General features: G+C 45.7%; 1 protein-coding gene across 1 annotated transcript in view; it reads right to left on the bottom strand.

Annotated features, from left to right (window-relative positions):
- Window positions 1–26003, bottom strand: part of hps5 (HPS5 biogenesis of lysosomal organelles complex 2 subunit 2) — a 56806-nt gene that overhangs the window by 25567 nt on the left and 5236 nt on the right. Inside the window, exons 2-9 of the mRNA XM_014170327.2 lie at window positions 25762–25887; window positions 24529–24639; window positions 22815–22879; window positions 10923–11115; window positions 10499–10629; window positions 10115–10333; window positions 8032–8192; window positions 7092–7270 (exon numbers count right to left, since the gene is read on the bottom strand). Coding sequence (XP_014025802.2) covers window positions 7092–7270; window positions 8032–8192; window positions 10115–10333; window positions 10499–10629; window positions 10923–11115; window positions 22815–22879; window positions 24529–24639; window positions 25762–25869 — 1167 coding nt within the window. The 5' untranslated portion in view covers window positions 25870–25887. The remainder of the gene's footprint in view (window positions 1–7091; window positions 7271–8031; window positions 8193–10114; window positions 10334–10498; window positions 10630–10922; window positions 11116–22814; window positions 22880–24528; window positions 24640–25761; window positions 25888–26003) is intronic.

Raw genomic sequence — 26003 nt, 5'->3', positions numbered from 1 at the left:
GAAAGACCTATTTAATCTGCAGCTGGCCAAAAACAGAGCGGCATGCCTTCTCTTCATTGTAATCAGAGGGCTAATATTAATACTATGCATGCCAGTCTCTCTTGGTTAAGAGTTGAGGAGAGACTGACTGCATCACTTCTTGTTTTCATAAGAAATATTAATGTGTTGGAAATTCCAAATTGTTTGCATAGTCAACTTACACACAGCACTGACACACTCTTACCCCACCAGACATGCCACCAGGGGTCTTTTCACAGTCCCCAGGTCCAGAGCAAATTCAAGGAAACGTACAGTATTATAGAGAGCCATAAGTGCATGGAACTCCCTTCCATCTAATATAGTGCAAGTGAACAGTAAACCTGGTTTAAAAAACGAATAAAGCAACACCTCCTGGAACAACACCTCTCCTCCATGTGACCTACTTGTTGTGTGTACAGTCGTGGCCAAAAGTTTTCAGAATGACACAAATATTAATTTCCAAAGTTTGCTGCTTCAGTGTCTTTAGATATTTTTGTCAGATGTTACTATTGAATACTGAAGTATAATTACAAGCATTTCATAAGTGTCAAAGGCTTTTATTGACAATTACATGAAGTTGATGCAAAGAGTCAATATTTGCAGTGTTGACCCTTCTTTTCCAAGACCTCTGCAATCCGCCCTGGCATGCTGTCAATTAACTTCTGGGCCACATCCTGACTGATGGCAGCCCATTCTTGCATAATCAATGCTTGGAGTTTGTCAGAATTTGTGGGGTTTTGTTTGTCCACCTGCCTCTTGAGGATTGACCACAAGTTCTCAATGGGATTAAAGTCTGGGGCGTTTCCTGGCCATGGACCAAAATATTGATGTTTGTTCCCCGAGCCACTTAGTTATTACTTTTGCCTTATGGCAAGGTACTCCATCATGCTGGAAAAGGCATTGTTCATCACCAAACTGTTCCTGGATATTTGGGAGAAGTTGCTCTCGGAGGATGTGTTGGTACCATTCTTTATTCATGGCTGTGTTCTTAGGCAAAATTGTGAGTGAGCCCACTCCCTTGGCTGAGAAGCAACCCCACACATGAATGGTCTCAGGATGCTTTACTGTTGGCATGACACAGGACTGATGGTAGCGCTCACCTTGTCTTCTCCGGACAAGCTTTTTTCCAGATGCACCAAACAATCGGAAAGGGGATTCATCAGAGAAAATGACTTTACCCCAGTCCTCAGCAGTCCAATCCCTGTACCTTTTGCAGAATATCAGTCTGTCCCTGTTTTTCTTAGAGAGAAGTGGCTTCTTTGCTGCCTTCCTTGACACCAGGCCATCCTCCAAAAGTCTTCGTCTCATTGTGTGTGCAGATGGACTCATACCTGCCTGCTGCCATTCCTGAGCAAGCTCTGTACTTGGTGGTGCCCCGATCCCGCAGCTGAATCAACTTCAGGAGACGGTCCTGGCGCTTGCTGGACTTTTTTGGGCGCCCTGAAGCATTCTTCACAACAATTAAACCGTTCTCCTTGAAGTTCTTGATGAACCGATAAATGGTGATTTAGATGCAATCTTACTGGCAGCAATATCCTTGCCTGTGAAGCCCTTTTTGTGCAAAGCAATGATGACGGCACGTGTTTCCTTGCAGGTAACCATGTTGACAGAGGAAGAACAATGATTCCAAGCACCACCCTCCTTTTGAAGCTTCCAGTCTGTTATTCGAACTCAATCAGCATGACAGAGTGATCTCCAGCCTTGTCCTCGTCAACACTCACACCTGTGTTAACGAGAGAATCACTGACATGATGTCAGCTGGTCCTTTTGTGGCAGGGCTGAAAGTGCAGTGGAAATGTTTTTGAGGGATTCAGTTAATTTGCATGGCAAAGAGGGACTTTGCAATTAATTGCAATTCATCTGATCACTCTTCATAACATTCTGAAGTATATTATATGCAAATTGCCATCCTACAAACTGAGGCAGCAGACTTTGTGAAAATTAATATTTGTGTCATTCTCAAAACTTTTGGCCACAACTGTATATACTGACATGTGACCTACTGGTTGTGTGCATGTACTGACATGTGACCTACTGGTTGTGTGCATGTACTGACATGTGACCTACTGGTTGTGTGTATGTACTGACATGTGACCTACCTGCTGTGTGTATGTTCTGACATGTGGAACTGATAGATACACTACATGTTAATGTTTTTAAATGTATGTAAATTGTAAAGTATTTTGTCTGTAATGTATTTTTCGTTATATGTCGGACCACAGTAAGACTAGCTGTCTCCATTGGCGTGGGCCAAAGCTATTCTGCCTTCTCCCTACAGCTCACAGCCATTCTGCCTTCTCCCTACAGCTCTCAGCCATTCTGCCTTCTCCCTACAGCCATTCTGCCTTCTCCCTACAGCTCTCAGCCATTCTGCCTTCTCCCTACAGCCATTCTGCCTTCTCCCTACAGCTCTCAGCCATTCTGCCTTCTCCCTACAGCTCTCAGCCATTCTGCCTTCTCTCTACAGCTCTCAGCCATTCTGCCTTCTCCCTACAGCTCACAGCCATTCTGCCTTCTCCCTACAGCTCTCAGCCATTCTGCCTTCTCCCTACAGCTCTCAGCCATTCTGCCTTCTCCCTACAGCTCTCAGCCATTCTGCCTTCTCCCTACAGCTCACAGCCATTCTGCCTTCTCCCTACAGCTCTCAGCCATTCTGCCTTCTCCCTACAGCTCTCAGCCATTCTGCCTTCTCCCTACAGCTCTCAGCCATTCTGCCTTCTCCCTACAGCTCTCAGCCATTCTGCCTTCTCCCTACAGCTCTCAGCCATTCTGCCTTCTCCCTACAGCCATTCTGCCTTCTCCCTACAGCTCTCAGCCATTCTGCCTTCTCCCTACAGCCATTCTGCCTTCTCCCTACAGCTCTCAGCCATTCTGCCTTCTCCCTACAGCCATTCTGCCTTCTCCCTACAGCTCACAGCCATTCTGCCTTCTCCCTACAGCTCTCAGCCATTCTGCCTTCTCCCTACAGCTCTCAGCCATTCTGCCTTCTCCCTACAGCCATTCTGCCTTCTCCCTACAGCTCTCAGCCATTCTGCCTTCTCCCTACAGCTCTCAGCTATTCTGCCTTCTCCCTACAGCTCTCAGCCATTCTGCCTTCTCCCTACAGCTCTCAGCCATTCTGCCTTCTCCCTACAGCTCACAGCCATTCTGCCTTCTCCCTACAGCTCACCATTCTGCCTTCTCCCTACAGCTCTCAGCCATTCTGCCTTCTCCCTACAGCTCTCAGCCATTCTGCCTTCTCCCTACAGCTCACAGCCATTCTGCCTTCTCCCTACAGCTCACAGCCATTCTGTAACTTCAATAATCATCGCTTGCAATACGGCTTTCGAAACATATGGCCCTTATCTTTCATCAGCGAGAAAGAATCCTTCAAATTAAAAGCCTCCATCCTACTAAACTACACTGTAGCAGTTACAGACCCATACAGCCTCCATCCTACTAAACTACACTGTAGCAGTTACAGACCCATACAGCCTCCATCCTACTAAACTACACTGTAGCAGTTACAGACCCATACAGTTATGGAGCCTCCATCCTACTAAACTACACTGTAGCAGTTACAGACCCATACAGCCTCCATCCTACTAAACTACACTGTAGCAGTTACAGACCCATACAGCCTCCATCCTACTAAACTACACTGTAGCAGTTACAGATCTATGGAGCCTCCATCCTACTAAACTACACTGTAGCGGTTACAGACCCATACAGCCTCCATCCTACTAAACTACACTGTAGCAGTTACAGATCTATGGAGCCTCCATCCTACTAAACTACACTGTAGCAGTTACAGACCCATACAGCCTCCATCCTACTAAACTACACTGTAGCAGTTACAGACCCATACAGCCTCCATCCTACTAAACTACACTGTAGCGGTTACAGACCCATACAGCCTCCATCCTACTAAACTACACTGTAGCAGTTACAGACCCATACAGCTATGGAGCCGCCATCCTACTAAACTACACTGTAGCAGTTACAGATCTATGGAGCCTCCATCCTACTAAACTACACTGTAGCGGTTACAGACCCATACAGCCTCCATCCTACTAAACTACACTGTAGCAGTTACAGATCTATGGAGCCTCCATCCTACTAAACTACACTGTAGCAGTTACAGACCCATACAGCCTCCATCCTACTAAACTACACTGTAGCAGTTACAGACCCATACAGCCTCCATCCTACTAAACTACACTGTAGCGGTTACAGACCCATACAGCCTCCATCCTACTAAACTACACTGTAGCAGTTACAGACCCATACAGCTATGGAGCCGCCATCCTACTAAACTACACTGTAGCAGTTACAGACCCATACAGCCTCCATCCTACTAAACTACACTGTAGCAGTTACAGACCCATACAGCCTCCATCCTACTAAACTACACTGTAGCGGTTACAGACCCATACAGCCTCCATCCTACTAAACTACACTGTAGCAGTTACAGACCCATACAGCTATGGAGCCGCCATCTTACTAAACTACACTGTAGCAGTTACAGATCTATGGAGCCTCCATCCTACTAAACTACACTGTAGCGGTTACAGACCCATACAGCCTCCATCCTACTAAACTACACTGTAGCAGTTACAGATCTATGGAGCCTCCATCCTACTAAACTACACTGTAGCAGTTACAGACCCATACAGCCTCCATCCTACTAAACTACACTGTAGCAGTTACAGACCCATACAGCCTCCATCCTACTAAACTACACTGTAGCGGTTACAGACCCATACAGCCTCCATCCTACTAAACTACACTGTAGCAGTTACAGATCCATACAGCCATGGAGCCTCCATCCTACTAAACTACACTGTAGCAGTTACAGACCCATACAGCCTCCATCCTACTAAACTACACTGTAGCAGTTACAGATCTATGGAGCCTCCATCCTACTAAACTACACTGTAGCGGTTACAGACCCATACAGCTATGGAGCCTCCATCCTACTAAACTAGACTCTAGCAGTTACAGACCCATACAGCCTCCATCCTACTAAACTACACTGTAGCGGTTACAGACCCATACAGCCTCCATCCTACTAAACTACACTGTAGCAGTTACAGACCCATACAGCTATGGAGCCGCCATCCTACTAAACTACACTGTAGCAGTTACAGACCCATACAGCCTCCATCCTACTAAACTACACTGTAGCAGTTACAGACCCATACAGCCTCCATCCTACTAAACTACACTGTAGCGGTTACAGACCCATACAGCCTCCATCCTACTAAACTACACTGTAGCAGTTACAGACCCATACAGCTATGGAGCCGCCATCTTACTAAACTACACTGTAGCAGTTACAGATCTATGGAGCCTCCATCCTACTAAACTACACTGTAGCGGTTACAGACCCATACAGCCTCCATCCTACTAAACTACACTGTAGCAGTTACAGATCTATGGAGCCTCCATCCTACTAAACTACACTGTAGCAGTTACAGACCCATACAGCCTCCATCCTACTAAACTACACTGTAGCGGTTACAGACCCATACAGCCTCCATCCTACTAAACTACACTGTAGCAGTTACAGATCCATACAGCCATGGAGCCTCCATCCTACTAAACTACACTGTAGCAGTTACAGACCCATACAGCCTCCATCCTACTAAACTACACTGTAGCAGTTACAGATCTATGGAGCCTCCATCCTACTAAACTACACTGTAGCGGTTACAGACCCATACAGCTATGGAGCCTCCATCCTACTAAACTAGACTCTAGCAGTTACAGACCCATACAGCCTCCATCCTACTAAACTACACTGTAGCAGTTACAGATCTATGGAGCCTCCATCCTACTAAACTACACTGTAGCAGTTATAGACCCATACAGCTATGGGTCCTCCATCCTACTAAACTACACTGTAGCAGTTACAGACCCATACAAATATGGAGCCTCAATCCTACTAAACTACACTGTAGCGGTTACAGACCCATACAGCTATGGAGCCTCCATCCTACTAAACTAGACTCTAGCAGTTACAGACCCATACAGCCTCCATCCTACTAAACTACACTGTAGCAGTTACAGATCTATGGAGCCTCCATCCTACTAAACTACACTGTAGCAGTTACAGACCCATACAGTTATGGAGCCTCCATCCTACTAAACTACACTGTAGCAGTTACAGACCCATACAGCTATGGAGCCTCCATCCTACTAAACTACACTGTAACAGTTATAGACCCATACAGCTATGGGGCCTCCATCCTACTAAACTACACTGTAGCAGTTACAGACCCATACAAATATGGAGCCTCAATCCTACTAAACTACACTGTAGCGGTTACAGACCCATACAGCTATGGAGCCTCCATCCTACTAAACTACACTTCCACTACACTTCCTGAGTTAAATTCACACACAGGTGTTCAGAGCACGTTAGATTAGATAATTATCCCAGGTGGTCTCCTCTGTCTTCCGTCTGTCAGTAAACGCTATAACATGAAGATAAGGATGTGTATCAATTTAATCTTTCATTTTATTTTATTTTTTCCCCCTGGCTGATATGAAAGATATAGTCCCCATGTTTCCAAAACGGTACCACAAGCGATGCGTGTTAACGTTTCAGACCGCGCGTCTGGGCTCTTAACAAAAAGCCCTCCGTAAGGAAGATACTATCGTCAATAGGTGCTAAAGCAGTTAGTCTATGAATGGGGGAGATCAAGGCCCAATTCTGCCTAATGGCCGGGCCGGCCCTGAGAGTGGCTATTGCGCCGTTTACTCCTGCATGTTGTTGGAAGACCAAAGCGAAAGGAATATGAAGATTGGGACACACAAGTGATGCTTCATGATAATCATAAATGGATTTAACGTGAGCATTTTTTGTCCAATAAACAAATGCTTGCATGGATATGTGGTTTTGGTTAGGAATTTTTGTTAGTTTGACATTTGGCATTGTGAAACCAACTGAACCAAATGGAGAAAAAAAAAATAAATACAATGTAACAAACAGTGTAACTCTTGATTGGAACTATAGCTCAAAACACCCTAAGAGTAATTTGAGGACAGGGTTTGGGGGGGGAAAAAAAATTCTGTAATAGGAGTCTCACCCTGCTGGGGGCGATAGCATGCTGGAACATCACACAGACCGTGGTCGCTAGAGACCACGCCTCCCTGCGTAGCAACCTGTCGACACACCGCTCCACAGACAACAGCGAGAGGTGGGACATGTGGCCGTCACCATGGAGACAGAACAGCTCATTGCGGTACACTGCTATCTCAACCACGTCTGAAGAAGAAAAATGAAAAATAATTGGAGTATCCATTTTCTTTTCAGATCATTAATTCATCTTTTTGGATTTTTAACCGAAGGGTAGTAGAGAAACATCTAGAGACATAAATAGTCACAGATCTGAAATGTACACTCAAATACAACATATACTGAACTAAATTATAAAAACGCAACATGCAACAATTTCTAATCTATGGATTTCACATGACTTGGCAGGGGTGCAGCCATGGGTGCGCAGCCAATCAGAATGAGTTTTTCACCACAATGGGGCTTTATTACAGACAGAAATACTCATTACACACACTCCTCCCCCGACAATCCCACAGGTGAAGAAGCAGTGGACATTCCTACAGTCAACATGCCAAATGCACGCTCCCTCAAAACTTGAGACATCTGTGGCATTGTGTTGTGTGACAAAACTGCACATTTTAGAGTAGCCTTGTATTGTCCCCAGCACAAGGTGCACCTGTGTAATGATCATGCTGTTTAATCAGCTTCTTGATATGCCACAGCTGTCAGGTGGATGGATTATCTTGACAAAGGAGAAATGCTCACTAACAGGGATGTCAATACATTTGTGCACAACATTTGAGAGAAATAACATTTTTGTTTGTATGGAACATTTCTGGGATCTTTCATTTCAGCTCATGAAACATGGGACCAACACTTTACATGTTGCGTTTATATTTTGGTTCAGTGTAGTTAGTTTGTTGTTATTGGAGAATGTTGAACTATTACCTAAAGCTACTGCTACTAACCTTTGACCTCGGTCCACAGCAGTACCTGGCCACTCTGAGGAGTGAAGACATAGATAGCCGAGTCTGTCCAGGTCAGCAGGTTCTGATCTCCAAAGTATAACAGTCTGGGGAAGGCTATGGACTGGGAACTCTTCTGGGCTGGGTTGTAATGGGGCTCACTTCTGCAGATTTAAAAAAAAAAAAATACGGAATTAGTGTAAAGGACGTCACGCAGCTTTAAAAGTGAGCACAGCTTCCTTCTGCTCATACAGAGGCTTGAACACCCAGGACCTCTGACTCGCAAACACGTGACCGCCCTCCTGAAGCGTCTTACCCAGTCGTGCTACCGAAATGCTAGCTATTTGACCAAAAGATATAGAACACCTACTCATTCAAGGATTTTTCTTTATTTTTTTTTTACATTGTAGAATAATAGTGAAGACATCAAAACTATGAAATAACACATATGGGATCATGTTGTAACCAAAAAAGTGTGATATAGTTGAGATTCTTCCAAGTAACCACTCTTTGCCTTGATGACAGCTTTGCATTCTCTTAACCAGCTTCACCTGGAATGCTTTTCCAACAGTCTTGAAAGAGTTCCCACATATGCTGAGCACTTGTTTGCTGTTTTTCCTTCACTCTGCGGTCCAACTCATCCCAAACCATCTCAATTGGGTTGAGGTCAGGGGATTGTGGAGGCCAGGGCATCTGATGCAGCACTCCATAACTCTCCTTGGTCAAATAGTTTTTTTAAATGTTAATTGAAATGCATTCCAGGGAATGCCAAGAGTGTGCAAAGCTGTCATCAAGGCAAAGGGTGGCTATTTGAATAATCTCAAATATATGTTGATTTGTTTCACACTTTTTTGGTTACTACATGAGTCCATATGTGTTATTTCATAGTTTTGATGTCTTCACAATTATTCTACATTGTAGAAAATAGTAAAAACAAAGAAAAACCCTGGAATGAGTAGGTGTCCAAACTTTTGACTGGTACTGTATATAAATTAGCTTACAATGTACAGAGTCAATCCCCCTAGATTCTAGGACCTAGAAGTTTACACACACACACACACACACACACACACACACACACACACACACACACACACACACACACACACACACACACACACACACACACACACACACACACACACACACACACACACACACACACACACACACACACACACACTGCCTAAAGAAAGAATTCACACCCCTTGACTTTTTGCACATTGTTGTTACAGCCTGAAGTGAAAAATATTTTTGGGTCACTGATCTACACACAATACCCCAATAACGTCAAAGTGAATTATGTTTTGAGAAATGTCTTGAGTCAATAAGTATTCAACCCCTTTGTTATGGCAAGCCTAAATAAGTTCAGGAGTAAAAATGTGCTTAACAAGTCACATAATAAGTTGCATGGACTCACTCTGTGTAGAATAATAGTGATTAACATGATTTTTCAATGACTACCTCATCTCTGTACTCCACACATACAATTATCTGTAAGGTCCCTCAGTCGAGCAGTGAATTTCAAACACAGATTCAATCATACAGACCAGGGAGTTTTTTCAAAGCCTCGCAAAGAAGGGCACCAATTGGTAGATGGGTAAAAAAAGTGGAGTTGCTTACCAAGACGACATTGAACGTTCCTGAGTTTCCTAGTTACAGTTTTGACTTAAAAATCGTCTTGAAAATCTATGGCAAGACTTGAAAATGGCTGACTAGCAATGATCAACAACCAACTTGATGAATTAAAAAATAAATAAAGTGCAAATCTTGCACAATCCAGGTGTGCAAAGCTCTTAAACTTAACCAGAAAGACTCACAGCTGTAAATCACTGCCAAAGGTAATTCTATGAAGTATTGACTCAGGGGTGTGAATACTTACGTAAATTAGATTTCTGGATTTCATTTTCAATAAATAATAAAACAAAATACATGTTTTCACTTTGTCATTATATGCTATTGTGTGTCGATGGGTAAAAAAAACTGAAATACTATTTAATCCATTTTGAACTCGGGCTGTAACACAACAAAATGTAGAATAAGTCAAAAGGGTATGTATATTTCCTGAAGGCCACCGTACACACACCTGTAGCTGATGAGAGGTACAGGTGGTATGGCCAGCAGCTGTTTAAACTGGTGCGTGCTGAGGACATCTCCGCTGAAGCTGGCCTCCCAGACTCTAGACCCAGGCCTGGCACAGTACAGCAGAGGGGGTTGGCCAGCAGTCACGCCACGACTCAGAGGGAAGAAACACGCTCCGTACTCCCCGTCACGCTCCTTGTTACCAACACGCCAGAACTTCTCCCTGTGGACCGTACCTTTAACCTTATAGACCAAACTTCAGACATTGACCAGATAATATTACACACTAATATATAAAAAACATAAAAAAAGATCTTATTCTCTGCTTCCACAACACTTCCGTAACATCTGAGCGGCCTACTGCCCCCAGTTACGTCCCCACACTCACCTCTCCGTGTCACAGAGGTAGCAGCGGCTGAGAGAGGACACAAGTAGTCGTCCGTCCAGATAACCCAGCTGAACCACCCTGGAATCCACAGTAGTGATGGTCTGGACGGGGAAGATCACAAAAGCTGAGCCCTGGACAACACAGAACAAAGAATCATGTGAATAGACAGGATAAGTAAGATGGAGGTTGTAAAAGATCATGGAATGGGGAAGGGGAAAAAAAAAACTGTACCTGATAATCAATTCATTAAGTGCAGTAGCTATTCCTAGTTTGGTGCCAGATGTTTGTTGTACAGCCAACCATTACCAGACATATGGCATGACAAAGACCATAGGAGTTGGCATGACAGCACAAACAGAGATGGGACCAGGCTAATATAGCTGTCACCTCCCCAAAATAAAAGCCAACGGTTAGTTCCCACTACCTTTCCGAGTTTGGAGGATCCAGCGCGGAGGAAGGACACCTTGCCCCCCTTGTCCCCAGCAAACACCCTGAGGGCTGCGGTGTCCCAGCAGAGAGAGGTGACCGTCTGGCCACGGTGTTCCCAGGAAACACTGACCCTCTCTGGTCTGCCACGCCGCTCCAGCTGAAGCTCCCACACTACCACCAGGCCCTGACTGAGAGAGGACAGACAGACAGACCTAGATCACCACCAGGCCATGACTGAGAGAGGACAGACAGACAGACCTAGATCACCACCAGGCCATGACAGAGAGGACAGACAGACAGACCTAGATCACCACCAAGCCATGACTGAGAGAGGACAGACAGACAGACCTAGATCACCACCAGGCCCTGACTGAGAGACAGACAGACAGACCTAGATCACCACCAGGCCATGACAGAGAGGACAGACAGACAGACCTAGATCACCACCAGGCCATGACTGAGAGAGGACAGACAGACAGACCTAGATCACCACCAGGCCCTGACAGAGAGAGGACAGACAGACAGACAGACAGACAGACAGACAGACAGACCTAGATCACCACCAGGCCATGACAGAGAGGACAGACAGACAGACCTAGATCACCACCAGGCCATGACTGAGAGAGGACAGACAGACAGACCTAGATCACCACCAGGCCCTGACAGAGAGAGGACAGACAGACAGACCTAGATCACCACCAGGCCCTGACAGAGAGAGGACAGACAGACAGACCTAGATCACCACCAGGCCCTGACAGAGAGAGGACAGACAGACAGACCTAGATCACCACCAGACAGACAGACAGACAGACAGACAGACAGACAGACAGACAGACAGACAGACAGACAGACAGACAGACAGACAGACAGACAGACAGACAGACAGACCTAGATCACCACCAGGCCCTGACAGACAGACAGACAGACAGACAGACAGACAGACAGACAGACAGACAGACAGACAGACAGACAGACAGACAGACAGACCTAGATCACCACCAGGCCCTGACTGAGAGAGGACAGACAGACAGACAGACAGACAGACAGACAGACAGACAGACAGACAGACAGACAGACAGACAGACAGACAGACAGACAGACAGACAGACAGACAGACAGACCTAGATCACCACCAGCCCCTGACTAGAGGACAAGAGACAGTATTAACACCTAGACTACCAGACCCTGACTAGAGGACAAGAGACAGTAGGACAGTATTAACACCTAGACTACCAGACCCTGACTAGAGGACAAGAGACAGTAGGACAGTATTAACACCTAGACCACCAGACCCTGACTAGAGGACAAGAGACAGTATTAACACCTAGACTACCAGACCCTGACTAGAGGACAAGAGACAGTAGGACAGTATTAACACCTAGACCACCAGACCCTGACTAGAGGACAAGAGACAGTATTAACACCTAGACTACCAGACCCTGACTAGAGGACAAGAGACAGTAGGACAGTATTAACACCTAGACTACCAGACCCTGACTAGAGGACAAGAGACAGTAGGACAGTATTAACACCTAGACTACCAGACCCTGACTAGAGGACAAGAGACAGTATTAACACCTAGACTACCAGACCCTGACTAGAGCACAAGAGACAGTAGGACAGTATTAACACCTAGACCACCAGACCCTGACTAGAGGACAAGAGACAGTAGGACAGTATTAACACCTAGACCACCAGACCCTGACTAGAGGACAAGAGACAGTATTAACACCTAGACTACCAGACCCTGACTAGAGGACAAGAGGCAGTATTAACACCTAGACTACCAGACCCTGACTAGAGGACAAGAGACAGTATTAACACCTAGACCACCAGACCCTGACTAGAGGACAAGAGGCAGTATTAACACCTAGACTACCAGACCCTGACTAGAGGACAAGAGACAGTAGGACAGTATTAACACCTAGACTACCAGACCCTGACTAGAGGACAAGAGACAGTAGGACAGTATTAACACCTAGACTACCAGACCCTGACTAGAGGACAAGAGGCAGTATTAACACCTAGACTACCAGACCCTGACTAGAGGACAAGAGACAGTAGGACAGTATTAACACCTAGACTACCAGACCCTGACTAGAGGACAAGAGACAGTAGGACAGTATTAACACCTAGACTACCAGACCCTGACTAGAGGACAAGAGACAGTATTAACACCTAGACTACCAGCCCCTGACTAGAGGACAAGAGACAGTATTAACACCTAGACTACCAGCCCCTGACTAGAGGACAAGAGACAGTAGGACAGTATTAACACCTAGACCACCAGACCCTGACTAGAGGACAAGAGACAGTAGGACAGTATTAACACCTAGACCACCAGACCCTGACTAGAGGACAAGAGACAGTAGGACAGTATTAACACCTAGACTACCAGACCCTGACTAGAGGACAAGAGACAGTATTAACACCTAGACTACCAGACCCTGACTAGAGGACAAGAGACAGTAGGACAGTATTAACACCTAGACTACCAGACCCTGACTAGAGGACAAGAGACAGTATTAACACCTAGACTACCAGACCCTGACTAGAGGACAAGAGACAGTAGGACAGTATTAACACCTAGACTACCAGACCCTGACTAGAGGACAAGAGACAGTATTAACACCTAGACTACCAGACCCTGACTAGAGGACAAGAGACAGTAGGACAGTATTAACACCTAGACTACCAGACCCTGACTAGAGGACAAGAAACAGTAGGACAGTATTAACACCTAGACTACCAGACCCTGACTAGAGGACAAGAGACAGTATTAACACCTAGACTACCAGACCCTGACTAGAGGACAAGAAACAGTAGGACAGTATTAACACCTAGACTACCAGACCCTGACTAGAGGACAAGAGACAGTAGGACAGTATTAACACCTAGACTACCAGACCCTGACTAGAGGACAAGAGGCAGTATTAACACCTAGACTACCAGACCCTGACTAGAGCACAAGAGACAGTATTAACACCTAGACTACCAGACCCTGACTAGAGGACAAGAGGCAGTATTAACACCTAGACTACCAGACCCTGACTACAGGACAAGAGACAGTAGGACAGTATTAACACCTAGACCACCAGACCCTGACTAGAGGACAAGAGACAGTATTAACACCTAGACTACCAGACCCTGACTAGAGGACAAGAGACAGTAGGACAGTATTAACACCTAGACTACCAGACCCTGACTAGAGGACAAGAGACAGTAGGACAGTATTAACACCTAGACTACCAGACCCTGACTAGAGGACAAGAGGCAGTATTAACACCTAGACTACCAGACCCTGACTAGAGGACAAGAGGCAGTATTAACACCTAGACTACCAGACCCTGACTAGAGGACAAGAGACAGTATTAACACCTAGACTACCAGACCCTGACTAGAGGACAAGAGACAGTAGGACAGTATTAACACCTAGACTACCAGACCCTGACTAGAGGACAAGAGACAGTAGGACAGTATTAACACCTAGACTACCAGACCCTGACTAGAGGACAAGAGACAGTATTAACACCTAGACTACCAGACCCTGACTAGAGGACAAGAGACAGTATTAACACCTAGACCACCAGACCCTGACTAGAGGACAAGAGGCAGTATTAACACCTAGACCACCAGACCCTGACTAGAGGACAAGAGGCAGTATTAACAGCTAGACTACCAGACCCTGACTAGAGGACAAGAGACAGTAGGACAGTATTAACACCTAGACTACCAGACCCTGACTAGAGGACAAGAGACAGTAGGACAGTATTAACACCTAGACTACCAGACCCTGACTAGAGGACAAGAGACAGTATTAACACCTAGACTACCAGACCCTGACTAGAGGACAAGAGACAGTATTAACACCTAGACTACCAGCCCCTGACTAGAGGACAAGAGACAGTATTAACACCTAGACTACCAGACCCTGACTAGAGGACAAGAGACAGTAGGACAGTATTAACACCTAGACTACCAGACCCTGACTAGAGGAGAAGAGACAGTAGGACAGTATTAACACCTAGACCACCAGACCCTGACTAGAGGACAAGAGACAGTATTAACACCTAGACTACCAGACCCTGACTAGAGGACAAGAGGCAGTATTAACACCTAGACTACCAGACCCTGACTAGAGGACAAGAGACAGTATTAACACCTAGACTACCAGACCCTGACTAGAGGACAAGAGCCAGTATTAACACCTAGACTACCAGACCCTGACTAGAGGACAAGAGACAGTAGGACAGTATTAACACCTAGACCACCAGACCCTGACTAGAGGACAAGAGACAGTATTAACACCTAGACTACCAGACCCTGACTAGAGGACAAGAGACAGTATTAACACCTAGACTACCAGACCCTGACTAGAGGACAAGAGGCAGTATTAACACCTAGACTACCAGACCCTGACTAGAGGACAAGAGGCAGTATTAACACCTAGACTACCAGACCCTGACTAGAGGACAAGAGACAGTAGGACAGTATTAACACCTAGACTACCAGACCCTGACTAGAGGACAAGAGACAGTAGGACAGTATTAACACCTAGACTACCAGACCCTGACTAGAGGACAAGAGACAGTATTAACACCTAGACTACCAGACCCTGACTAGAGGACAAGAGACAGTATTAACACCTAGACTACCAGACCCTGACTAGAGGACAAGAGACAGTATTAACACCTAGACCACCAGACCCTGACTAGAGGACAAGAGACAGTATTAACACCTAGACTACCAGACCCTGACTAGAGGACAAGAGACAGTATTAACACCTAGACCACCAGACCCTGACTAGAGGACAAGAGACAGTAGGACAGTATTAACACCTAGACTACCAGACCCTGACTAGAGGACAAGAGACAGTAGGACAGTATTAACACCTAGACTACCAGACCCTGACTAGAGGACAAGAGACAGTATTAACACCTAGACTACCAGACCCTGACTAGAGGACAAGAGACAGTATTAACACCTAGACTACCAGACCCTGACTAGAGGACAAGAGACAGTAGGACAGTATTAACACCTAGACTACCAGACCCTGACTAGAGGACAAGAGGCAGTATTAACACCTAGACTACCAGACCCTGACTAGAGGACAAGAGACAGTATTAACACCTAGACTACCAGACCCTGACTAGAGGACAAGAGACAGTAGGACAGTATTAACACCTAGACTACCAGACCCTGACTAGAGGACAAGAGACAGTAGGACAGTATTAACACCTAGACTACCAGACCCTGACTAGAGGACAAGAGACAGAATTAACACCTAGTCTACCAGACCCTGACTAGAGGACAAGAGACAGTATTAACACCTAGACTACCAGACCCTGACTAGAGGACAAGAGGCAGTATTAACACCTAGACTACCAGACCCTGACTAGAGGACAAGAGACAGTATTAACACCTAGACTACCAGACCCTGACTAGAGGACAAGAGGCAGTATTAACACCTAGACTACCAGACCCTGACTAGAGGACAAGAGACAGTAGGACAGTATTAACACCTAGACCACCAGACCCTGACTAGAGGACAAGAGACAGTATTAACACCTAGACTACCAGACCCTGACTAGAGGACAAGAGACAGTAGGACAGTATTAACACCTAGACTACCAGACCCTGACTAGAGGACAAGAGACAGTAGGACAGTATTAACACCTAGACTACCAGACCCTGACTAGAGGACAAGAGGCAGTATTAACACCTAGACTACCAGACCCTGACTAGAGGACAAGAGGCAGTATTAACACCTAGACTACCAGACCCTGACTAGAGGACAAGAGACAGTAGGACAGTATTAACACCTAGACTACCAGACCCTGACTAGAGGACAAGAGACAGTATTAACACCTAGACTACCAGACCCTGACTAGAGGACAAGAGACAGTAGGACAGTATTAACACCTAGACTACCAGACCCTGACTAGAGGACAAGAGACAGTAGGACAGTATTAACACCTAGACTACCAGACCCTGACTAGAGGACAAGAGACAGTATTAACACCTAGACTACCAGACCCTGACTAGAGGACAAGAGACAGTATTAACACCTAGACCACCAGACCCTGACTAGAGGACAAGAGGCAGTATTAACACCTAGACTACCAGACCCTGACTAGAGGACAAGAGGCAGTATTAACACCTAGACTACCAGACCCTGACTAGAGGACAAGAGACAGTATTAACACATAGACTACCAGACCCTGACTAGAGGACAAGAGGCAGTATTAACACCTAGACTACCAGACCCTGACTAGAGGACAAGAGACAGTAGGACAGTATTAACACCTAGACTACCAGACCCTGACTAGAGGACAAGAGACAGTATTAACACCTAGACTACCAGACCCTGACTAGAGGACAAGAGACAGTATTAACACCTAGACTACCAGACCCTGACTAGAGGACAAGAGACAGTATTAACACCTAGACCACCAGACCCTGACTAGAGGACAAGAGACAGTATTAACACCTAGACTACCAGACCCTGACTAGAGGACAAGAGACAGTATTAACACCTAGACCACCAGACCCTGACTAGAGGACAAGAGACAGTAGGACAGTATTAACACCTAGACTACCAGACCCTGACTAGAGGACAAGAGACAGTAGGACAGTATTAACACCTAGACTACCAGACCCTGACTAGAGGACAAGAGGCAGTATTAACACCTAGACTACCAGACCCTGACTAGAGGACAAGAGACAGTATTAACACCTAGACTACCAGACCCTGACTAGAGGACAAGAGACAGTAGGACAGTATTAACACCTAGACTACCAGACCCTGACTAGAGGACAAGAGACAGTATTAACACCTAGACTACCAGACCCTGACTAGAGGACAAGAGACAGTAGGACAGTATTAACACCTAGACTACCAGACCCTGACTAGAGGACAAGAGACAGTATTAACACCTAGACTACCAGACCCTGACTAGAGGACAAGAGACAGTAGGACAGTATTAACACCTAGACTACCAGACCCTGACTAGAGGACAAGAGACAGTATTAACACCTAGACTACCAGACCCTGACTAGAGGACAAGAGGCAGTATTAACACCTAGACTACCAGACCCTGACTAGAGGACAAGAGACAGTAGGACAGTATTAACACCTAGACTACCAGACCCTGACTAGAGGACAAGAGACAGTAGGACAGTATTAACACCTAGACTACCAGACCCTGACTAGAGGACAAGAGACAGTATTAACACCTAGACTACCAGACCCTGACTAGAGGACAAGAGACAGTAGGACAGTATTAACACCTAGACTACCAGACCCTGACTAGAGGACAAGAGACAGTAGGACAGTATTAACACCTAGACCACCAGACCCTGACTAGAGGACAAGAGACAGTATTAACACCTAGACTACCAGACCCTGACTAGAGGACAAGAGACAGTATTAACACCTAGACCACCAGACCCTGACTAGAGGACAAGAGACAGTATTAACACCTAGACTACCAGCCCCTGACTAGAGGACAAGAGACAGTAGGACAGTATTAACACCTAGACTACCAGACCCTGACTAGAGGACAAGAGACAGTAGGACAGTATTAACACCTAGACCACCAGACCCTGACTAGAGGACAAGAGACAGTATTAACACCTAGATTACCAGACCCTGACTAGAGGACAAGAGACAGTATTAACACCTAGCCTACCAGACCCTGACTAGAGGACAAGAGACAGTAGGACAGTATTAACACCTAGACTACCAGACCCTGACTAGAGGACAAGAGACAGTAGGACAGTATTAACACCTAGACCACCAGACCCTGACTAGAGGACAAGAGGCAGTATTAACAGCTAGACTACCAGACCCTGACTAGAGGACAAGAGGCAGTATTAACACCTAGACTACCAGACCCTGACTAGAGGACAAGAGGCAGTATTAACACCTAGACTACCAGACCCTGACTAGAGGACAAGAGACAGTATTAACACCTAGACTACCAGACCCTGACTAGAGGACAAGAGGCAGTATTAACACCTAGACTACCAGACCCTGACTAGAGGACAAGAGACAGTAGGACAGTATTAACACCTAGACTACCAGACCCTGACTAGAGGACAAGAGACAGTATTAACACCTAGACTACCAGACCCTGACTAGAGGACAAGAGACAGTATTAACACCTAGACTACCAGACCCTGACTAGAGGACAAGAGACAGTATTAACACCTAGACCACCAGACCCTGACTAGAGGACAAGAGACAGTATTAACACCTAGACTACCAGACCCTGACTAGAGGACAAGAGACAGTATTAACACCTAGACCACCAGACCCTGACTAGAGGACAAGAGACAGTAGGACAGTATTAACACCTAGACTACCAGACCCTGACTAGAGGACAAGAGACAGTAGGACAGTATTAACACCTAGACTACCAGACCCTGACTAGAGGACAAGAGGCAGTATTAACACCTAGACTACCAGACCCTGACTAGAGGACAAGAGACAGTATTAACACCTAGACTACCAGACCCTGACTAGAGGACAAGAGACAGTAGGACAGTATTAACACCTAGACCACCAGACCCTGACTAGAGGACAAGAGACAGTATTAACACCTAGATTACCAGACCCTGACTAGAGGACAAGAGACAGTATTAACACCTAGACTACCAGACCCTGACTAGAGGACAAGAGACAGTAGGACAGTATTAACACCTAGACTACCAGACCCTGACTAGAGGACAAGAGACAGTAGGACAGTATTAACACCTAGACCACCAGACCCTGACTAGAGGACAAGAGGCAGTATTAACAGCTAGACTACCAGACCCTGACTAGAGGACAAGAGGCAGTATTAACACCTAGACTACCAGACCCTGACTAGAGGACAAGAGGCAGTATTAACACCTAGACTACCAGACCCTGACTAGAGGACAAGAGACAGTATTAACACCTAGACTACCAGACCCTGACTAGAGGACAAGAGGCAGTATTAACACCTAGACTACCAGACCCTGACTAGAGGACAAGAGACAGTAGGACAGTATTAACACCTAGACTACCAGACCCTGACTAGAGGACAAGAGACAGTATTAACACCTAGACTACCAGACCCTGACTAGAGGACAAGAGACAGTATTAACACCTAGACCACCAGACCCTGACTAGAGGACAAGAGACAGTATTAACACCTAGACCACCAGACCCTGACTAGAGGACAAGAGACAGTAGGACATTTAACACCTAGACTACCAGACCCTGACTAGAGGACAAGAGACAGTATTAACACCTAGACCACCAGACCCTGACTAGAGGACAAGAGACAGTAGGACAGTATTAACACCTAGACTACCAGACCCTGACTAGAGGACAAGAGACAGTAGGACATATTAACACCTAGACTACCAGACCCTGACTAGAGGACAAGAGACAGTAGGACAGTATTAACACCTAGACCACCAGACCCTGACTAGAGGACAAGAGACAGTAGACAATTAACACCTAGACTACCAGACCCTGACTAGAGGACAAGAGCAGTAGGCAGTATTAACACCTAGACTACCAGACCCTGACTAGAGGACAAGAGACAGTATTAACACCTAGACTACCAGACCCTGACTAGAGGACAAGAGACAGTAGACAGTATTAACACCTAGACTACCAGCCCCTGACTAGAGGACAAGAGACAGTAGACTTTAACACCTAGACTACCAGACCCTGACTAGAGGACAAGAGACAGTAGGACAGTATTAACACCTAGACTACCAGACCCTGACTAGAGGACAAGAGACAGTATTAACACCTAGACTACCAGACCCTGACTAGAGGACAAGAGACAGTAGGACAGTATTAACACCTAGACTACCAGACCCTGACTAGAGGACAAGAGACAGTAGGACAGTATTAACACCTAGACTACCAGACCCTGACTAGAGGACAAGAGACAGTATTAACACCTAGACTACCAGACCCTGACTAGAGGACAAGAGACAGTAGGACAGTATTAACACCTAGACTACCAGACCCTGACTAGAGGACAAGAGACAGTAGGACAGTATTAACACCTAGACTACCAGACCCTGACTAGAGGACAAGAGACAGTATTAACACTTAGACTACCAGACCCTGACTAGAGGACAAGAGACAGTAGGACAGTATTAACACCTAGACTACCAGACCCTGACTAGAGGACAAGAGACAGTATTAACACCTAGACTACCAGACCCTGACTAGAGGACAAGAGACAGTATTAACACCTAGACTACCAGACCCTGACTAGAGGACAAGAGACAGTAGGACAGTATTAACACCTAGACTACCAGACCCTGACTAGAGGACAAGAGACAGTATTAACACTTAGACTACCAGACCCTGACTAGAGGACAAGAGACAGTAGGACAGTATTAACACCTAGACTACCAGACCCTGACTAGAGGACAAGAGACAGTATTAACACCTAGACTACCAGACCCTGACTAGAGGACAAGAGACAGTATTAACACCTAGACTACCAGACCCTGACTAGAGGACAAGAGACAGTAGGACAGTATTAACACCTAGACTACCAGACCCTGACTAGAGGACAAGAAACAGTATTAACACCTAGACTACCAGACCCTGACTAGAGGACAAGAGACAGTATTAACACTTAGACTACCAGACCCTGACTAGAGGACAAGAGACAGTAGGACAGTATTAACACCTAGACTACCAGACCCTGACTAGAGGACAAGAGACAGTATTAACACCTAGACTACCAGACCCTGACTAGAGGACAAGAGACAGTATTAACACCTAGACTACCAGACCCTGACTAGAGGACAAGAGACAGTAGGACAGTATTAACACCTAGACTACCAGACCCTGACTAGAGGACAAGAGACAGTATTAACACTTAGACTACCAGACCCTGACTAGAGGACAAGAGACAGTAGGACAGTATTAACACCTAGACTACCAGACCCTGACTAGAGGACAAGAGACAGTAGGACAGTATTAACACCTAGACTACCAGACCCTGACTAGAGGACAAGAGACAGTATTAACACCTAGACTACCAGACCCTGACTAGAGGACAAGAGACAGTAGGACAGTATTAACACCTAGACTACCAGACCCTGACTAGAGGACAAGAGACAGTAGGACAGTATTAACACCTAGACTACCAGACCCTGACTAGAGGACAAGAGACAGTATTAACACCTAGACTACCAGACCCTGACTAGAGGACAAGAGACAGTATTAACACCTAGACTACCAGACCCTGACTAGAGGACAAGAGACAGTAGGACAGTATTAACACCTACACTACCAGACCCTGACTAGAGGACAAGAGACAGTATTAACACTTAGACTACCAGACCCTGACTAGAGGACAAGAGACAGTAGGACAGTATTAACACCTAGACTACCAGACCCTGACTAGAGGACAAGAGACAGTATTAACACCTAGACTACCAGACCCTGACTAGAGGACAAGAGACAGTATTAACACTTAGACTACCAGACCCTGACTAGAGGACAAGAGACAGTAGGACAGTATTAACACCTAGACTACCAGACCCTGACTAGAGGACAAGAGACAGTAGGACAGTATTAACACCTAGACCACCAGACCCTGACTGAGACACACCGAGAGAGATAAAACCTTTCATCCCAAATCTACCCCTAGTTTAGCTACAACCAGATCTTGACTTACAACATGCAGAGAAAGACAGAGAGAGAGAGAGAGAGAGACAGAGACAGAGAGAGAGGCAGACTGGAAGGCAGACAGACAGGAAAGCAAACTGAAACACGCCTGACACTTACTTATTGAAGTAGTTGAAGTCACTGAAGTAAGTAAACATGTGAACTTCAAATTAATTTCCATGCTTTGAGTTATTTTAAAAACATTTTTACCTTGTTGCCACAGCAATAAAGTCTTCATCATGTGGACAACATGACACCTGAGTGATAGATCCCTCCTGAAATAGAAGAAATACTTATTGATCCCTGGCCGAGTCATACCAAAAACAGTCAAAATGGGACCTGGAACTCAGAATTAAGGAGATGGATTAGGGGTAAGGCCCTGAGATAGACTAGCATCCTGTCCAGGGGGTGTACTGGTACATCAAGCTGCCTCACACTACAGAAACAGGAGATAGACTAGCATCCTGTCCAGGGGGTGTACTGGTACATCAAGCTGCCTCACACTACAGAAACAGGAGATAGACTAGCATCCTGTCCAGGGGGTGTACTGGTACATCAAGCTGCCTCACACTACAGAAACAGGAGATAGACTAGCATCCTGTCCAGGGGGTGTACTGGTACATCAAGCTGACTCACACTACAGAAACAGGAGATAGACTAGCATCCTGTCCAGGGGGTGTCCTGGTACATCAAGCTGCCTCACACTACAGAAACAGGAGATAGACTAGCATCCTGTCCAGGGGGTGTACTGGTACATCAAGCTGCCTCACACTACAGAAACAGGAGATAGACTAGCATCCTGTCCAGGGGGTGTACTGGTACATCAAGCTGCCTCACACTACAGAAACAGGAGATAGACTAGCATCCTGTCCAGGGGGTGTACTGGTACATCAAGCTGACTCACTACAGAAACAGGAGATAGACCAGTGTCCTGTCCAGGGGGTGTACTGGTACATCAAGCTGACTCACTACAGAAACAGGAGCTAGACTAGCATCCTGTCCAGGGGGTGTACTGGTACATCAAGCTGACTCACACTACAGAAACAGGAGATAGACTAGCATCCTGTCTAGGGGGTGTACTGGTACATCAAGCTGACTCACTACAGAAACAGGAGATAGACTAGCATCCTGTCCAGGGGGTGTACTGGTACATCAAGCTGCCTCACTACAGAAACAGGAGATAGACTAGCGTCCTGTCCAGGGGGTGTACTGGTACATCAAGCTGACTCACACTACAGAAACAGGAGATAGACTAGCGTCCTGTCCAGGGGGTGTACTGGTACATCAAGCTGACTCACACTACAGAAACAGGAGATAGACTAGCGTCCTGTCCAGGGGGTGTACTGGTACATCAAGCTGACTCACTACAGAAACAGGAGATAGACTAGCATCCTGTCTAGGGGGTGTACTGGTACATCAAGCTGTCTCACTACAGAAACAGGAGATAGACTAGCATCCTGTCTAGGGGGTGTACTGGTACATCAAGCTGACTCACACTACAGAAACAGGAGATAGACTAGCATCCTGTCCAGGGGGTGTACTGGTACATCAAGCTGACTCACACTACAGAAACAGGAGATAGACTAGCGTCCTGTCCAGGGGGTGTACTGGTACATCAAGCTGACTCACACTACAGAAACAGGAGATAGACTAGCATCCTGTCCAGGGGGTGTACTGGTACATCAAGCTGTCTCACTACAGAAACAGGAGATAGACTAGCATCCTGTCTAGGGGGTGTACTGGTACATCAAGCTGACTCACTACAGAAACAGGAGATGTGCTGTTCTGGCTCGCTCGTGCAATGTTATTAAAAACAGGAGTATGTACAGTATCTATCTAATAACAACAAACTGGTCGTATATCTTGGTCAGAGCATTTTTTTATTTTATTACCAGGACGTAGACGACAACATTATATACGCTACCTTATGCGTGAGGATGAGCCTCTGCTTCCATCCTTCCCTCTGGATGAGGTGCAGCCCTCCAGCTGATGTTCCTAAAGCTAGCCACTTCCTCGATACTGCCAGGCAGGTGCACTGACAGACAAGAAAAGAGAGGTTTTCAACACACATCCAAACAGTCTGATTAATCAGGCTTCAGTAAACAATTCATTGATAAATACAGGCTGACACATTGGAGTGTAAAATCGTGTAAATGCTCCTTACAAGCCAGAATGTTGAAAAAAAAAAATACAATTTAAACTTATTCTACCGGTTGTCTGTCCTCCAGCTGCTCGAAATTTGAGACAAAATATCCACAGGAAGGTATTGCTTGCCCAACTTTCTAGAGAGCCGGAAGGTTTGCCACTGCCAGCTGAATGTTGGGTTACAATGTGCTATCGTTTGCGTAAGGTGCTATCGTTTGCGTAAGGTGCTATCGTTTGCGTAAGGTGCTATCGTTTGCATAAGGTGCTATCGTTTGCATAAGGTGCTATCGTTTGCATAAGGTGCTATCGTTTGCATAAGGTGCTATCGTTTACATAAGGTGCTATCGTTTACATATTGCGCAAGTGTTTACGTCGCATGCGTCAGCAGACTGGAAATACAAGCCGACAGAACCATAAACCTACCGGCTCTGTGAAAACATTTCTGTGGATATTTCGTGTCAAATTCCGAACAGCTGAAGGACAAACCACACAGACAACCGGTAGAATAAGTTTAAATGTAAATTCAACATTCTGACTTGTAACGAACATTTACACGATTTTACAATCCAACGTGCCAGGCTGTATTTATCAATTGTTTATTACAGACTGATTAATCTGTATTACAGACCGAAAACAAACTATTCACAGCAGCTGGAAAATATTTTTATTTTTTAAATTCAATACACTAGGGGCGGCAGGTAGCCTAGTGGTTAGAGCGTTGGGCCAGTATCCGAAAGGTTGCTAGATCGAATCCCCGAGCTGACAAGGTAAAAATCTGTCATTCTGCCCCTGAACAAGGCAGTTAACCCACTGTTCCTAGGCCGTCATTGTAAATAAGAATTTGTTCTTAACCGACTTGCCTAGTTAAATAAAGGTTAAATAAAAAAATAAAACCCCTTACAATCCACTTGATATCTCTTCCTTCAACAAATCAATCCAATTGTGAACTGAATTTTTGAAGACGAACCTCTCAACTTTTCTCAACTAATAATAATGGGCATGCGTGACCTACCTTAAGCCTGCCAGAGTCCAGGCGGAGTGCAGAGAGCAGGGGGTCCAGACAGTCAAACTCAGCCAGCACATGACTCTGGACTTCAGGCACTACAGGTAACATGGGCATGGTTACAGTCCTGACCAGCTTAGAGAGAAGGAGAGAATGGGATAGAGAAGGAGGAAGGAAAGAATATTGTTTTATTTCCTGCTGTCACAGTACCACACACACAGTAGCACCCCTTGAGCAACAGATTTTGTAAA

This window comes from Salmo salar, chromosome ssa23, assembly GCF_905237065.1.
Source record: "Salmo salar chromosome ssa23, Ssal_v3.1, whole genome shotgun sequence".
Taxonomy (NCBI): Eukaryota; Metazoa; Chordata; class Actinopteri; order Salmoniformes; family Salmonidae; genus Salmo; species Salmo salar.
The sequence above is the reverse complement of the archived record's forward strand: the minus strand, read 5'-3'. Positions and strand labels throughout refer to the sequence as shown.